This window comes from Microtus oregoni, unplaced genomic scaffold, assembly GCF_018167655.1.
Source record: "Microtus oregoni isolate MIOR12 unplaced genomic scaffold, Mior012 000019F_ref0000042, whole genome shotgun sequence".
In the NCBI taxonomy this organism is placed as follows: domain Eukaryota; kingdom Metazoa; phylum Chordata; class Mammalia; order Rodentia; family Cricetidae; genus Microtus; species Microtus oregoni.
In genome coordinates, this window is record NW_024543078.1 from 20,881,420 (window position 1) to 20,898,532 (window position 17,113).

The 17,113-nt window shown below is 40.5% G+C and overlaps 1 protein-coding gene across 2 annotated transcripts in view; it reads right to left on the minus strand.

Annotated features, from left to right (window-relative positions):
* LOC121459478 (WD repeat containing planar cell polarity effector) overlaps positions 1-17,113 on the minus strand; it is a 283,095-nt gene that overhangs the window by 83,945 nt on the left and 182,037 nt on the right. For both annotated transcript variants that reach the window (XM_041669297.1, XM_041669296.1), the window contains one exon: positions 15,159-15,282. In XM_041669297.1, the coding sequence (XP_041525231.1) occupies positions 15,159-15,282 (124 nt within the window). The remainder of the gene's footprint in view (positions 1-15,158; positions 15,283-17,113) is intronic.

Consider the following 17,113-nt stretch of genomic DNA (forward strand, 5'->3'; position numbering starts at 1 on the left):
GCTACAGGTCCTGGGGCAATTGTGTTTGGTTCCATGGAAAAGGAATTTATCATAGCCGGAAGCATGCTGCAACATTATGTATGCAAGGAGAACAGAAAACACTGGTGTGGGAGGAAGCCCTAAACCCAGGAAGCTGCAGGTCCAAGTGTTCACTCCTTAGTCATTTCGCATTGCACTGCCCACTGTGTGGCAGTGCTGAGTCCCTGTGAGGTCCCAGCACTGGTACCCACCCAAAGCAGCCACACCTAACCCTCTAAACTGCCCCTCCCGAAATCGTCTGCTCAGTTCTTTTCCCTTTCCTTCACTCCTTGTTTCCCATTTTGTAGCCTGATTTTTGTCTATCTCCTCTAGAAGTTGGTATTCTATCATTTAATTCCTATACTTATTCCAGTCTCATATCAATGACTCACAAATTTACATCTCTAAGATCCATTTCTGAGCTGATAGCCGAATTCTTTGTTTCTAGGCACCTCAAAGTTAACATGCCTAACATGTACGCTGTTGGCAAATATAGTTAAGACACATTGAAATTAGAGACAGTAACAAAACAAAACATCATTGTGAAACCTACTCCTTTAAACATAGACATATACTTTAAAAAAAAAAACACAAAATAAGCCAAAGGAGTCCTTATTCTGACAGACACTTGCACACCCAAGGGAGTCCTTATTCTGACAGACACTTCACACCCAAAGGAGTCCTTATTCTGACAGACACTTCACACCCAAAGGAGTCCTTATTCTGGCAGACACTTGCACACCCAAAGGAGTTCTTATTCTGACAGACACTTCACACCCAAAGGAGTCCTTATTCTGACAGACACTTGCACACCCATGCTTATTGCAGCTCTCTTCAGTAACAGCAAGGAAATGCAGCCAGCTCAGATGACCACCACTGGTGGATAAGGAAAATGTGGTACATATACAGAGAGAAATTTTATTCATCTATGAATAAAAATGAAATTTGTAGAAAAATGGGCGGAACTGGAAAACATATTAAGTGAGGAACCCAACCCCATAAAGACAAGAACTGCAAGTTCTTCATATGTGAAGCCTAGCATGGAATTATTGCTTATTTTTATATATAAATATTATGGTATATATGCAAACGCAGTACCAGTGCCCATGAAAACACTCAGAGCTAGGGGAGTATATTAGGCATCCTCCTTGCTTTCATTGACAGTGTCTCTCACCAAACCTGGACCCACCACTTTGGCTAGGCAGGTGGTCAACAAGATCTAGTGATCTTTTTCCCTCTGCTGTCTCTCTTCACTCTGCCCTGGCAATGGGAACATGTGGGGAAGCTTAGCTTTTTGTTGTTTTGTTATTCATGCTGAGATCTGAACTCAGGTCTTCATGCCTGTATTTACCCTCAGGAGTGCTATCCACAGTTAATGGCTCTATGTGAGCCTCTCTGGTAGCGTACACAGGGCCATTCTTCATTTGAATGGCAGGGATAGTTAAAGTGGGACTGTTAAGGGAGTTATCACAGAGTCAAGGATACCTGGGATCCTGAAATATAGGAAGGCTGTATCTGGCTAGTACATTTCCTGAGGATCCCTAACCTGCACAGTTCTTGACTCTGAGACAGCATTTCTGTGCTACATGGTGCTGCAGAGACCTTTGCCCACAGTACAGCATATACTCCTCCCACCCCTTAGAATATGCCTCCAGAACTCTCCTGGCTGCCAGGCTGCTAACCGGGGGTCCATATTAGTACAATGAGCTGGGGCCATGCTGAACCCGGCAGGGTAAAAGACTATATATCCACAGAGTTGTAATTAGGTAGTGTGTGCCACAGGAGTGCTCCTTGGAATGGATCCTGAGCATGTTTGAACATGGGAACTGGAAGAGAGCTGGTTAACGATGCAGTAACGTGAAAGGCTTATTTAACAGGACACAGAACTTATCCTTCTATCAATGACCCCGAGAGACGGAATGACTCCTAGGTGACTAGTAAAAACAGGGAGGGAGATGTGTCTCGGTTGTCACAGCAAACAACACAAGAAGGGAAGGTAGAATGGAAGTTAAGGAGAAGATGGGCACACTGTTGCCAGGAGGTGAACTGCAGTGGTGGTGAGCACAGCTGATGGCCACCGACTTCTGGCATTGCTCCATCTTAGTTGACATGAAGTAGGTGTAGTACTCTACACCTGTAGGGAAAATAGACTTCGGTTGCCAACAGGGGCCCTGGCTGCTGTGTTGTGATCTGAAATCCATCTACACTGACAATATCCTCGTCACAAGCTGCTCCCAACGAGTGATGGACCAGGGCCGCTAACACAGGTCCATTTCCACAAGATACGGAACCCATCACCTGCTAGAACTGCACTTGATGAAAACAGACTTCTCTTTGCTCCACCTACATTTTCTACCCTCATCTTCTCCTCTGTGTCCTTGAACCACTTTTCTCTTTTCCCTCCCTTCCTTTTATGTTCATCATCTCAACGCTACTACAATGTTTGAATCTGAGTGAAATCCAAACATGTCATTCTGGCTCCTCCATCTACATTTAAACAGTAACAATGTCAACAAGCAGCCTCCCGAGTTTCTCTTGCTTATGAAGTAAGCATTCTCTTTTGCTTAATATTCAAACAATCCAGTTAGAAAATAGAAAAAAAAATTCAGGAGACGTTTCAACAGAAGGTATACAGATGGAAATAAACACATGAAAAATAGGCTCAGTCAGTGTCATTTAGCCATAAGAAAAACGCAAACAAAAGCCTCAAGGAGCTATCGCCCCCTATCTATCACTACAGCTAAAACAAAAACAATTATGAGAGACGTGCACTCTTCAGCTCTGCTGGGGGGGGGAGGGGGGGAGTAAAAGCAACAGGCGGGGCACTGCGGAAAACAGCAAACACGGCAGAGGGTGGGCCCAGCACGAGAGTCACGAAACCCCGAGGCTTTGCTTTTGAAAAGCTCCAAACTGGAAGCAAACAAAATGTCCCTCGATGGGAGATTCCCTGATCGGAAAAATTACACATTTAAAACCATTTTTTGGAGAGTTAGACTGGCAGGTTTTGTGTATAAAGAAAAACAAAAAACAAAGTTCATTAAATCATTAACTAATCAAATCTTTCCCCAAACAAAGCAAATGAGAACAAACCTCAGTTCTGACTGAGACCGAAGCCAAACTACAGAAGACGACCTGGAAGGTCAAAGTCTGAAGACTAGGTGACACCAGCCAATGTTTTCATGTTCAACAAACTCTGTAGACATTTTTTTTTTTTTAGCCTTTAGAACTCTTTCAATTTTTCCAACTAAAATGAAAAATACTTAACTTGCTGCCATACCTTATTCTGAATTTTTTTTTTTTAACAGAGAATTCCCTTAGCTACCTCCCTCACACGGCAACCTTCCTGTGTCCTAACCCTTCCTACCGAGCTGCTCTCAATACCCAGTGCCCCTCTGCACACACAGACGGCCCGTGCTCAGCAAAGGTTTCAGGCCAACGTACTTTTATTTTAAAGTGCTGGTAATAGCTCATGGCACCTGTTGCTTCTCGCCTCTTTTGCTCAAACCCCACTGTGCTACAGCCGACCCTTTCTCAATAATTCTCTGCAGCTTTTCTTCCACTCCATGGTCAGCCTTTCACCATGGTACCAACTAGCACGAAAGCCACATTCTACGTCTATTAGGATGACCACTCAGTGCAGTTGGCTCAGACATGGCTCTAACTAAAACATCTGTACTGCATTCAAGTGATCATCCAGATGCCATGGAACATAGCAAATCAGATAGAGATCCATCCTATAGATCTTAGTAAAGTGTTCTCATGACAGGACAAGATGGAGGAAAGGAAGACAATAATATAGGTCAAGATTCAAAGTAACTTTAATCACCTAGGCATGTGACCATAAAATACTGTTTTTAAAGAGTAATAAGGTAAGTTAAAGAAAATAAAGTATAACACATAAAATTGATAGGTGGGCAAAAATAGATAGTAAGTCAGGAACATTTAGACACAGTAGAATAAGAAATATTAACATTGTAGCCAAAATAGGTACAGAATAATTCATGCATAGCCTTGAGTAACCATGATGTTGATGGGACACTTCTTAATTTATCCTGAGCATGGGTTACAGCCTTAGCAGCCATCAGCAAGGTAGCGTTTCTATGAGTGAGCACCGTTCTCCACTCCTGGTGTGTGTGGCACATGATTGTTGTGGGATAAATCAATGATGTTTATTTTTATTCGAGACAGGGTGTCATTATATAGCCCAGCTTGTCTGGAACTCTCTATGAAGACCAGGCTGGCTTCAAACTCACAGAGATCCACTTGCTTCTGTCTCTCTAGTGCTGAGATTAAAGGCGCGCATCACCACTGGGCATAACAATATTTACAAAGAAAGAAGAAAGTCAAGGAATACTTAATTTTACTTTAAAACATTTCTATAGGAATTAAACCTTTAACACATGCCTTTTTCTAATACTGACTTGATTGCATTGTTTTCTAAATGATCCTTATGAAGAGATAATAAAAAAAATTCAGTTTTTAACTAACTACATTCCTTTTTAAAAGAAAGTGTTGAAGTCATGGCAATCCCAGTCAGCCTCCGAATCCTGGGGTTTCAGGCACAAGGCAGTGCACCCAGCTTTCATAACATCACTCTTAATAGGACCCACTGGGCCCTGCTTTGAAGTGGGGTGACTTCATTCTTTTCTGTTTTTCCTTCCTGTAGTTTCCGATTTTAATTAAACAATTGTATCCTTACATTAATGAGGCAATTTCTTTACTGATCCTAATTTCTAGAGCTACCATCCTTTCTTTTATTTCTGGGTGCTGCAATGTGTGGGTGCTAGATTACTTCTATGTGTGTGGGTCTGAATTGTTTGACTTCTGTTTTATGAACACAAGTTTCATCTACAAAAATAAGAGTTGATTATTTTGCCCATGTCAAAAGTCAAAAGCCATCTAACTAGACATATTAACATCCAGATGTTGACAGCAATTATTTTCACTTATTTATATATTTTTAACTTTAAAGTTTTAAAAATAAAAAAAAGACTAAAGTTGCAAGCTAACCACAATCTTATGAGTGTTCATGCAACTATGAAACCCAACTGAAAATACACATAGAAGAAGCCTAGTTTTTGAGTCAGAACACCACAACTGTTAACAAAATTGTTTATTTTGTGGAAGCAAAACTTTGATTCTCATGGCTACTCAAAAATAGACTGTCCGCCATGTTTCCGTGATTCTTGATTCAAATGGTCCACTTCTAAGAATGTATTTTTTAACTGCTTTTCTTAGTGCTATTACAAGATGCCTGGCAGTCCTGAGGTGGAGGGCTCACTCTGACTGGTTAAAAGGAGCAGACATTATGGTGGGAAGGCAGGGCAGCAGGAGGGTGACGAGGATGGCAGTGAGAGACATCCAGGGCGGGTCCCCCCAGTTAAACCTCTCTGGAAAAGGCCAGCACAGCAGGCCCAGGGGCACGTTTCCTAGGCGACTCTAAATCCAGTCAAGGCAACAATGAAGATTAACCACCACAGCAGCACCTTCCAAGAAAGTGTAGAAGGCTTATTAGAAAACCTGTCGATGAAATAACTATCCTTACAGAACAGGGATGGTGGAAAACTAAAACTTACAGATTTAAAGATTTAGAAAACATTCAGTGGGACGGGAATCGCCACTGGCATTGTGGGAGGCAGAAGAGCATGAAAAAATAACAGTGTGCATGGCAACTGAAGTCACAGATGAGACAAAGGAACCGTAACATAACCACTCACTTACTACAGAAGAACTAGAGTTTAAATGTATGATGTATGGGGGCATGACGATTATCTATAGACAATTTTATGGCTACTCAGAAACCAAATCAATTGCAAAATTATTAGAAATAAAATTTAAAGTTCCAAAAGAGTCATATACTATAAAATTAACATGCATATGTCAATAGTTTCTTACATAGCAAGAATCAATCACCAGTTATGAAGTTTAACTAGAAGAAAAAAACCCAGCAGCATTAACAAGAAATGAAGAAATATAATGCTAAGAAGCAAACTAAATAGGAGATATGTCTGCAAAAAGAAACTACAGAGGAGAAATTGAATAAATGAAGAAAATCTGTTTTTCTTAACAGAATAATAAAGCATACTAACTTAACAAAATTAACACAGAGATTCATGATATTCACGGCATTCTAACCAAAATCCTCCAGAGCCGTGTTTAAACCAACACTAGAGTCCGTCTGAGAAACTGAAAACTATGGCACAGAACACTGAAGAGCTAGCCCTCTGCATCATGTCTAAACCTAGGGCAGATGAAGCCAGGCCCAAGGTACACACCTGTGGTCCAGATTACTGGAGCCAGGTTCTAGGGCTAGCCTTGGTTTACGTCAGCTCATACTCTCTATCCATCGCTGAGCAAAGCCAGGGAAGGAGCTCAAGACAAGATCCCGGAGGCAGGATCTGGTGCAGAGGCCATGGAGAAATGCTGCTTACTGTTTCTTCCCCGTGGCTCGCTCAGCTTGCTTTCTTATACAGCCCAGGACCACCTTCCCAGGGCTGGCACCACTCCTACTGGCCATGGACCTAGCTCCAGGCCAATCTGATGGGATGGGGCAAGTCTTCACATGAGGGTCCCTCTTCAAAGATGTGTCCAGTTGTGTCAAGTTGACGTGAACTACCCAGGTCACCATCTTATAAAAAGTCCTAACAAATAAAACAGCTAATTGTATTGGCACAGGAATATTACTCTAAATATAGATTAGTAGGAACAAGAAGTCAAAGCAAATGTATTTAACAAGGTAAGAGAGGATGGAGAAGTGAGTTTTAATATCCTGTATTAAGGTGTTTCCATGCTCAGAATCCATATAAAGCCAGATGGGCTTGGTGGCTTCCATGAGACAAGAGATCCCTGGCGCAAGCTGGCTCACCAGACTAGCTACAACTGCAAACTCCTGATTCATTGAGAGACCCTACCTCAGGGTATAGGCTGGACACTGAGAGGAGAGGACATGTGATGTCAGCCTTAGACCTCCACCTACATACATACACACACACAGAAAGAAAGAGAGAGATTCACACACACGCATACACATAATACACACACACACAGAGACTCAGTAACAGCAAATGACCTAGGATTTGCTATTGTTTTGTTAAGAAAACTAGAAATTTAGATTACCTGCCATGTGTCAAGCCTGTGGGCATGCATGCACATGAGTGCACAGATCCACCAGGTGAGTTCAACTTTGCGACTGCTGTCAAAAGCTGTCTTATGATTTTAAGTGTGGAGTAAAAGTGGGCTCAGGTGTCATGAGGACATTGTGAACATGATATTAGATAACAGGTTAGAGCTAGGACAAAATGAAGCTGGATCTTCACATTATTTATTATGCTAAATTATTTTCAAAGCACTGGAGGAATAAAATGTAAAGCATAAAGTCATAGAGATGACTGAAATAAATAGGTTACTGATTATAGAAAGACAGCAAGCAAGAAATCACAAAACACTGTAACGAATTGGCCATTTAAAATGTCTATTGAAGGAATGGCCACAAACTATGCAGTAGCCGGGTGGTGGTGGCACACGCCTTTAATCCCAGCACTCAGGAGGGAGAGGCAGGCAGATCTCTGTGAGTTTGAGACCAGCCTGGTCTACAAGAGCTAGTTCCAGGACAGGCTCCAAAACCACAGAGAAACCCTGTCTCGAAAAACAAAAAAACAAAAAACAAAACAAAACAAAAAAACAAAACAAAACAAAAAAACTTGCAGTGAATTGAGAAGTAAGCAAGCGGGTTTTTAAGAGAGATTTGCAATGTATGAAAGATATCAAAAGCAAGACGAAAAAGATAAAGATTCCATAGCAGGCGAGGGGATGAGGAGAGATACCAGAGATGAGGAAGAGAGAGGAAGATTTGATCATTTCCTTTTCTAAAACATAAAAACAAGAGAGGAAATATCCCAATAAAGTGAACAGAGAGTTCACAAGACAAGCAAAAGTGGATCAATGTCTTTAGAAAGGATCTAGACATTTGACCTAAGGAAACAAGAATGCTCACAGCAATACTACAGGCAAAGCCCACAGCCAGCTATGAGCAATGGGGGAGTAGATGGCATGTTCCTGTCTTTGTCCAAACTCCCGACGTAGTCCAAATAGCTACAAATGAGTTCCACCTCAGCTACAGAAGGATTTCCAGTGGCTGCAAGTTAGTACTGCCCAGGGACTTGTGAAGCCGGTTCCCTCTAGGGAAAGAAGCCATTTCCCATAGGTCTGGCAGAAGGGACATATGGCTACCTGTGGTACCTATCAGTACATCAAAACCCATGCTGGCCTCCAGGCTCCTCAGTGTCACAGTATCTGTTACACATTAGAGTCCTCCTCAGAGCCAGCTCAAGGGCTTCCCTCCCTGCAGCTACTCAATGTTTTTATAATTCTGCTACTTTTGCTATGATTTCTCTATGATCTGCTCCTGCTTCTACAAAAATGGGTGAATGAATGAATCAATACCCAGCCACCAAGGTAAAGGTTAAAAACCGAACTGTCATTTATACCTCCTGGGAGAGGGAAATCAGTTTTCTGCAATACAGTGAAACTATTTCTCATGTTCAGGAATAGTTGACCAACATATAATGGACTCCAGGTTTGTTTTTTTTTTTTTTTGTGTGTGTGTGTGTGTGTGTGTGTGTGTGTGTGTTTTGGGAAGGTTACTGTTTGGTGTCTTATTTGTTTGCTTTTGGTTTTATTTACATTTGGGGTATGGTTTTATTTAGCTTTCTTGGTTTTGGGAGTTTTGTTATTGTGTTGATTTTTTTGTCTTTTTTTACCTTTGTTTTTGAGAAAGAACTTAAAACTGAGTAGGTAGAGAGGGGGTGCTGATCTGGAAGGATTTGGGGGAAGAGAAGAATATGATCAAGAATATTTAAATTTAAAAATTGTTTTAAATAATTAAAAATAAAAATATAGTATAAATTTCTAAACCTTTAACCTATCAGCTTACTTACTGCTGTTATTATAATAGTAGGATATACGTTTCCCAGGTAACCATGCCGTTGTGTGGAACCTCACACTGGCTGTAAACTGGAGGTTGTCTTTCTTGCTAGATCTTCCATTCATCATGTGATGTTTAGTTACTAATTAAAGACCTTTCTGCTAAAAAGAAACAAATTTTATGGATTGGTTTGTGGTAATGTATGTTTTAATAAATACTAGAAAGGTTTTGAGAAAAAATGTTTAAACATTTAAGCACTGCGCTAGCATCTGCAACGCCAGTTCCAGGGAATCTGGCGCCCTCTTCTGGCCTCCATGGGCATGAGGCACACACATGGTGCGCAGATACGCATACAGGTTCACAGAATAAATATAAAATTTGAAAACGAATTACCTTCTCCTTCCTGTATAATACCCCCAAACTCTCAGTGTTAGGATCAACTCCACTGACTTTTACTTCCGAAGTGATGATGTCCGTATTACAAAGTAGTACAGCCCCTCCCTCCTTCCTCTGGCACTCAGGAGACATGTTCCTCAAACTAGGTCTCTGCTGCTGTTTATTTATAACAGGGGTTTTCAAACTCTCGCTGTAAAGGGCCAGACAGCACATATACCTAAAGGGGTAGACAACCCTGTCACAAGTATAGCCTGTGAGCAGCCATAGATGTTATGGAAACCAATAGGCTTGGCTGCGTTCCAATGGAAGTATATTTACAGAAGTGGGAGGCGGTTATAGTTAGCTGACTCCTGCTTTATATAACTGGCCCTGGCATCTGCGGTCAAGGACGCGCAGTGACTTGAAATGGGGAAATACCTATTTAAATTGGGCTGTCGAAAGATTAACAAATAGCCAACTAGCTCAGATTTGAGTTCAGTACCTCACAGTACTGTAGAAAGAAAGATTTCCTGGGGGATGTGTGGATCTCATGAGTACTCCCTAGCACGGACTTTCTACTCAGTGCCAAGTGCTACTAAATTGATCTCAGAAACACAGAGACTGAGGGGAGGACACAGAGAAAGGCAGGATGTTCATCAGCGGTACAGTGCTTCCACGAGACTGGCAGCATGAGCTTCTACCATGCAGCAACCACAGTTGATAACAATGTACTACATCTGTCTAATTTGCCAAAATACAAAATCCTCCCTATAGAAAATGATATGTTGATGAGATGACAAATATGTTAATTAACTTGATTCAGTTCACACTGTTCACTATAAATGCACAGAGTTCTTTTTGTTAATTAAAATAAATGTCAAAAGTTTCAAAAAACAAAAAGCCTCACTCCTGTAATACATGAGGAGTCAGTAGGGCCTACAATCACAATCTTGTCACTTCTTCACATTGCCTTCCTTTGGGTAAGAATTATTTCTTCCTAAAGGAAAGACTAAACACAGATCAACATCTTTCTGTCTTTAAGTTCTGACTACAGGCTTGTTAAGAGAAAATGGCCTCAGGCAAACATTAGGCAACATTTTCTTAAGAATGGCTTAATCCTGAGGAGCACCCTGGAATGACCTAAGATCCCCAGTTGCCCAGCACTGCCAAGGGTAAGTGTCACCATGACAAGGTCGCACTTAGGCAGCCTGCTCTGGCTGTGTTGGAAGGTTCACTACTTCTTTTGTGTGCCACGCTTCCTGACTTACTACTGTCATTTCCTGTAACCTAGAACTCACTAAGTAAAGCTTATCTCAAAGAACTTATATCTGACATTACGAATTCAAAGGAGCCTGAAGCAAAAAGATCATGGCACCTCAGAGACCTGAAGAGCCTCAAAAATAAAAATAAAAAAATTTCACCTCCCTGCTTCTCTATTAATAGTTAAATAGCTGAGTTTTTTTTTTCTTTTACTGAATTAGATGTACTCATTTTCTGTGTGTTTTGCATGCATGCAGGTCTCTGCATCATATGCATGCTTGGTGCCTCCACAGGTCAGAAGGCACCGAATCTTCTGAAACTGGAGTTACCAGTGGGTGCTGGGAATGGAACCTAGGTCTTTTGCAAAAGAGACAAGCACTCTTAAACAATGAGCTATAGATGGAAGTTTCTGTCCCACCCAGGCCCACAGTCGTTCAGTCCCAAAGAAACACACAGAGGCTGATATTAATTATAAACTGTTTGGCCTATTTGCCCAGACTTATTATTAAGTAGCTCTTACAACTTATATTAACCCACATGGCTTGGCACCTTTTCTCAGTAAGACATCCTATTCTCATCTTGCTTCCTCTGTGTCAGACTGGTGACTGCATCTCTGCCTTTCCTCTTCCCAGAATTCTCCTAGTCTGGTTGCCCTGCCTGTACTTCCTGACTACTGGCCAATCAGTGTTTTATTAAATCAATATGAGTGGAAAATCTTTACAGTGTACAACAGCATTATCCCACAGCCCCTAATTATTTTTTATAAAGTTATATAAAGTTATATATGTGCTTTCATTTTAACGCTGCAGTTTTCACACATAACAATTGAGTAGATAAGCAAGTTAGGGGGAAATATCAGGCTTTATTTCAATTGCATATGCTAAGGTTTTTTTTTAAAAAAAGAGTTATCATATTCTTATGCACATGTGTGCATGCTCCTGTGTACACACATGTGCACGTGGAGTTCAGAAGAAAGCATAAAATCCCCAGGAGATAAAGGTGGCTCCTGGCCACATGATGTGAGTCCTGAGAACCAAACTCAAGTCCTGCATACATTCTTTACCACTGACCCATCTGTTCTGCTGTGATAAATACCAAAAGGGAAACAAAAGGAAGTAAGATTTATTTTGGCAAAAAATTTCAGGTTTCAATCCATGGTTGGCTCTCCCTTCTTCCTGAATTATTAGTATAAATATTAATTCCAACACATTTATGTATATATATTCCACACACACATACACTACCCACATTCTATTACAAAATTGCCAAACGTATATGAACATTGAGAGAAACCATGACCCACCTGTGTTCTGACACTATAACTGTTTCCACTCATCTAGTCACTATCTATTCCTATGCACATCAATTCACTTTAATTTTCTGAGTGGAATTATAAGGAAAAAAACAGTCTTATATTCCTTTGCAAAACATAATAAGCATTATGTTTTTATTTCTAAGCAATAAAGTCCTCTTCCTCAAAATTGCTTATCATTTTATAAGCATCTGTATCAGAAAACAGTAGCCTTATATTTGAAGAGAAAATTAAAATAAATCATTAGCTATAAATTATTCTACTTCCTCATTAATGAAATAAGCTTTTTACGGGCCATAGTCATGTGAAATGTTTGCCTTTTCATCCAATCAGTATTCACTTGTTCCTATCAAAGTTTCTGTGTGTTTATGAAAAGCTCTTGTTTGGTGCTGGTTTCCTGCTAAGTGCTCCGAGGCTATTCAGTTTCACAGAGGTGGAAAGGTGAGTGACTACCTTCTAAGTACATTTCAGGCAAAGATGCATTTATTGTTTGTAGGTGTCCTGCAGCTTAACAATTTTTATAAATAGACGATTGTTATTTAATTTTGCTAAAACAAACACTTTACTGAATGATTTATACTATCAGGGACATTTCTTTTTGAAACACAGCGATTTTGCACACATACAAAGAGTTCTCAAGAAAGACAGAAGAAATAAGTCTTACAGTTTAAGTATGTTTGAACTTGGAGAGAAGCCAAGAGACACAGAAAGATGTCTGGAGAATTGCTCTCCAAGAAGAACAAAACCCAAACTGTATACAAACGTTTGTTTTAGCAACCACACATACACTTGTCTATTAACACAAAGTCAGAATCTGACCTCAGCCTTTGCATGCCGGATCAAAATAAAGAAAACGCAGCACTTCGCTCTCACCAAGGCCCACCTGAGCTTCAGCTGACTTCAGCTACTTTCCTAATCTCCATGGGGCTCCTTTCTTCTTCCTCAGTTTAAATGCCCCAAGATGGCCTTAATTCTTTAATAAGTTTTTAAGGGGTATTAAAATAATGACTAGCTAAACCAGAAAGACTCATGCAATCCTAAAGGGATTTGACCTGTTTCATCTCCCCTAGATAAAACTTCTCGGTAGCAGATTAAACAAAATGATGTTTCCAATTTAGGTTATCTCTGCCGGGCGGCGGTGGCGCACGCCTTTAATCCCAGCACTCGGGAGGCAGAGGCAGGTGGATCTCTGTGAGTTCGAGGCCAGCCTGGTCTACAGAGCTAGTTCCAGGACAGGAACCAAAAGCTACGGAGAAACCCTGTCTTGAAAAATCCAAAAAAAACAAAACAAAACCAATTTAGGTTATCTCATTCAGTCTCTACTAACATACATTTCTCTTTTCTTAATGCCCTGTATAGCCTACTAGTGAAAGAGAAGCTAGGGAATTTCATTGTAACTGAAAGCATCCCAAACCAGGAACATGAAAAAGTAAGCATTCCCCAAAAGAAACATCTCACAGAACCAAACAGAAAAGTTTGAATATGATACTGATGACAGCAACAAAGCTCATGCTATCATCAAAGACTCAATTTAAACCAACACAGGGAGGAAATATTCACGTCCAGAGGAGAGGTGTTTCCTAGGGCAGAGGCTTCAAAACTACCAATAACTGCTTTAAAATCAAAGAGGCCAAAATCACAGGGAAGCTACCATGCATATACTTTCAAAAGTTCTTACTCATGTTTATCTTTTCCAGCCCCTTAGGCAAGAAGCTAATTCATCAATTTTCCCTAGAAACAAGAAAAACAAAGTAGCAACGAAAGCAAAGAATAAAGCCCAAAGATCAAGAACACGTGACTTTAACCCCAATATTTTCAGGGTATGCTCATGCATGAGGACTGCTACATTTAAGATGAAGAGTCTCTTGAAATATGCTAACACCATTCAGATAAAAAGGCAAGATTCAATTACAGATAATAACTCTTGCAATATATTAACATTTTCTGGGTTCCAAAAATGTGATTTTCTAAAGGCCTCACTGCTGTGTGGAGTTCAGAGTACCACTTTATGTCTAGATAAAATTAATTATGGAGCACAATGTCTGTATAAGAGCACACCTCCTCAAGCTTGACCAAGCTGCGTCCCCCCACTCTTGGGACGGCTGGACATCTGTCAATCAGCCTACTCTTGTGCCGATGACAGCTCACAGCTGTTTTGGAAGGTAGTAGCTGAAAACTAAACAACCTGCGACAGAAAGTGTCTTCAGGAAAAGGTAAAGAACAGTGGAAGCAGCCCCTGATCTACGGCCACTTGTTATCCTTCTAAGTAAGCCAATCCTCTAAGCCTGAGGGTATTACTTCATGACATGATAGCACTCCCTTATAAAGTTGTTCTGATAAAAATAAGAGTATTAGCAAAGTCTCTGAAAGTACTGCACAAGAACGTTATTAGTAAAATCAACTCCTTCATACAATCCTTCCTTTTTGTAAACAGACTTCAAAATTCTACCATAAAACATATATCCAGAATACAGCAGGTGCACATATGTAACCGAAAGAGGATTTTTAAGAGACCCTGGTTTATACCATCCATCCTAAGAAATGGAAGGTGATTATTTGAGCACCCCAGTAACCTGTATACTATTACATTCCTTTTTGTTCCAGACTACAACGCTCATGCTAACCATTTACCTGATTTTAATACCAGTTATCACAACATCAATGAGGCTGCAATATTTCTATCCAGGTTTTCATCTCCCTTCCATCCTTCTCTGAGAGTACATGCTGTCCTCCAACTTCTAGAATATTTTTCTCAGAACAATATTTGACATTTTTAGCAAACTGTCAAATAGTCCCTAAGGTTGGAAGAACACTTATATGTATATAAAGAAAGATGAGTTACAGTGAATGGCAACGGCCACATCGTGTGCAAGGACAATGGACAAGTCTTTCTGTAGGGACTCTGAAAGGAAAGCAAGCCCACAGCTGCCTCACAGCCCCGCAGCGCAGGTGGAGTTCCACCTTCAGTTTAAACCACAGTATTCATTTAGACTAGGAACGAATCTCAGTTAATGCTGTCATCTCGACTTTCTACATAGTTTTTACTATCATATCAAAGGGTAGAATGTATTACTGATGATGTCAAGATCCTAGATAATACCAGGATTTCCTAAAAGGGAAAATAATAACAAATTAAATAAAGACAAATAAAATTTACTTTTCTTTTAAAGAGAAAAGCTGTCAGAAAATGGCCATATTATGGAGGAAGCTCATGAAAGGTAGGTCTTTAAATATGCGCTCTGAGCCCAGGCAGCCAAGGGCACTGTTCACCTGAGCAGGTGGTGGAAGAATCTCCTGGCATACTTGCTGATGGGGTCTCTGTATTCCAGAACAGTTGTGTCCAGAAGCGGTCTCGTCGGTGCGTAGAAGGTTCCCAGGCTTGCCTCAAGCTGCGCTGTGGGATGCAAACATAGCAGCACTGAACAAGAGAAACTCCTTCAATTACAACAGAGTATTCATGTTCGCAGCCAGTCAGGTTCTGCAGACTTGGATGAAATGTGAGCGTGTTGCAGGAAAGATGAAATTAAAATATGACAGCTGCTACAAAAACAAACCTGCGCATAAGCTGTCACATGAGACAAAGCTGACAATGACTCTGAGCAACAAAAAGCTGTCAAAACAGAAGATACCCATAATGAAACGACCTCTCACCACAAATGGGTAATTAAAGCAGTGACTCCTCAAAGTAACACCGTCTCAGCTAGGCTCTCAGTAGAGCCATGGGCAGTGTGCTCAGCAGCACGTCTTCTCTTTAGTGGAGAGAAGAGAACTCACTTTTTCAACAGGAAAATGAAAGTAGCACAGTAGAAACGTTTTCCTAAAAAACTACCAATAAGGGGCCAGTAAGACAGCTCAGCAGGTAAAGGCATTTGCTGCCAAGTCTCATGACCCGAGTTCAATCTCCAGAACCCATGTGGTCGAGGAGAGAAGTGAGTCTACAAATTCTCTGACCTCCACCCATACACCATGGCTAATGGGCACACGCGCGCACACACACACACACACACACACACACACACCTATATATAGTGAGTTTTATATATAATTTCTTAAATTAAATAAGACAAATAAAAACTTGCATATTGGAGTAAGATATGTATGTGATGCAATTTTAGGAGAACAATGAAAATCAGTATCTCGTTCCTAAATCCTGTCATAAACAAGGTTGTACTTTCATGAAAGCGAACACCCTGGGATAGGAGAAGATTGGAAAGATGTTTTTCATAAATGAGGGAGGCTCGGAGATAAGAGATTAGGGGATAAGGAGTGGCCCGTCTACTTCACAGTTTCACCAAGATATGCCAGTGGGACTGTGCTGTGCCCAGAAATACCTGGAAGTAATTACCGTATGGAGAGAACATGAGTATGCATGAGTACACTACAGTTCACAGTTAGGTTCCTCTGATATCTATGCTTCCAACACTGGAGGGAATAAACAACTCATTATTTAGCAAAACTCTTTTAGTTGTGGGCCTATTTAGATTTCCAAGTAGTAAATACCCCATTCCAGTAATTGCTATGGCCTGACTAAGCTTTAGCAATGTCTTTATTTTTTCAATCTCAAATCTAGACAGTAAAGTACGAGGCATTTTGGAGGTATTTTCTTTCAAAGCAGCAGTCAATTTAGATTAAAATTGAATATAGCACTGTCACTGTGAAAACAAGCCAGGTTCTCTTGCCATCGCTTGTTTCCCTGACAGCATGTTCCGTACATCTGAAATGCTCAAGCCTACATGGAACACGGGTAACTCCCAGCATAGCTATGAATTCATTAGGGCGCCCAGCTTGATGTTTAAGGCAGAAATAAAAATCTCAAAGACAGACACAACACGGCTAGAAATAACAGCGCACTAGGTTTCACTAATAAAAGGACAATGAATTACCATGCCAAATTTGTTAGATTCAGATAAAATAAATCTCAACAGGGAATTTTGAATGTTTTAGAAATGTGTTTTGTAGTTACCTGAGAATAAATGCACATATCTACTTAGCATATTCAGATAACCCAGGATATGTATAGATTTTGTTTTAATAGCCCAATATCATAAGAGCTTTTCATTTCTCTATCTCTCCAATAGGAGTCTGTGAAAAGAATCCCTTATTAGGATAGGAATCTGATAATGCCCATTTGAGTATTTCTTCATAATCTTTCTTACAACCTAGCAATTTAATAACATAAATTCACTAAGGCGTTGGCAACTTCTCAGTGTCTTGAGTGAAACTCA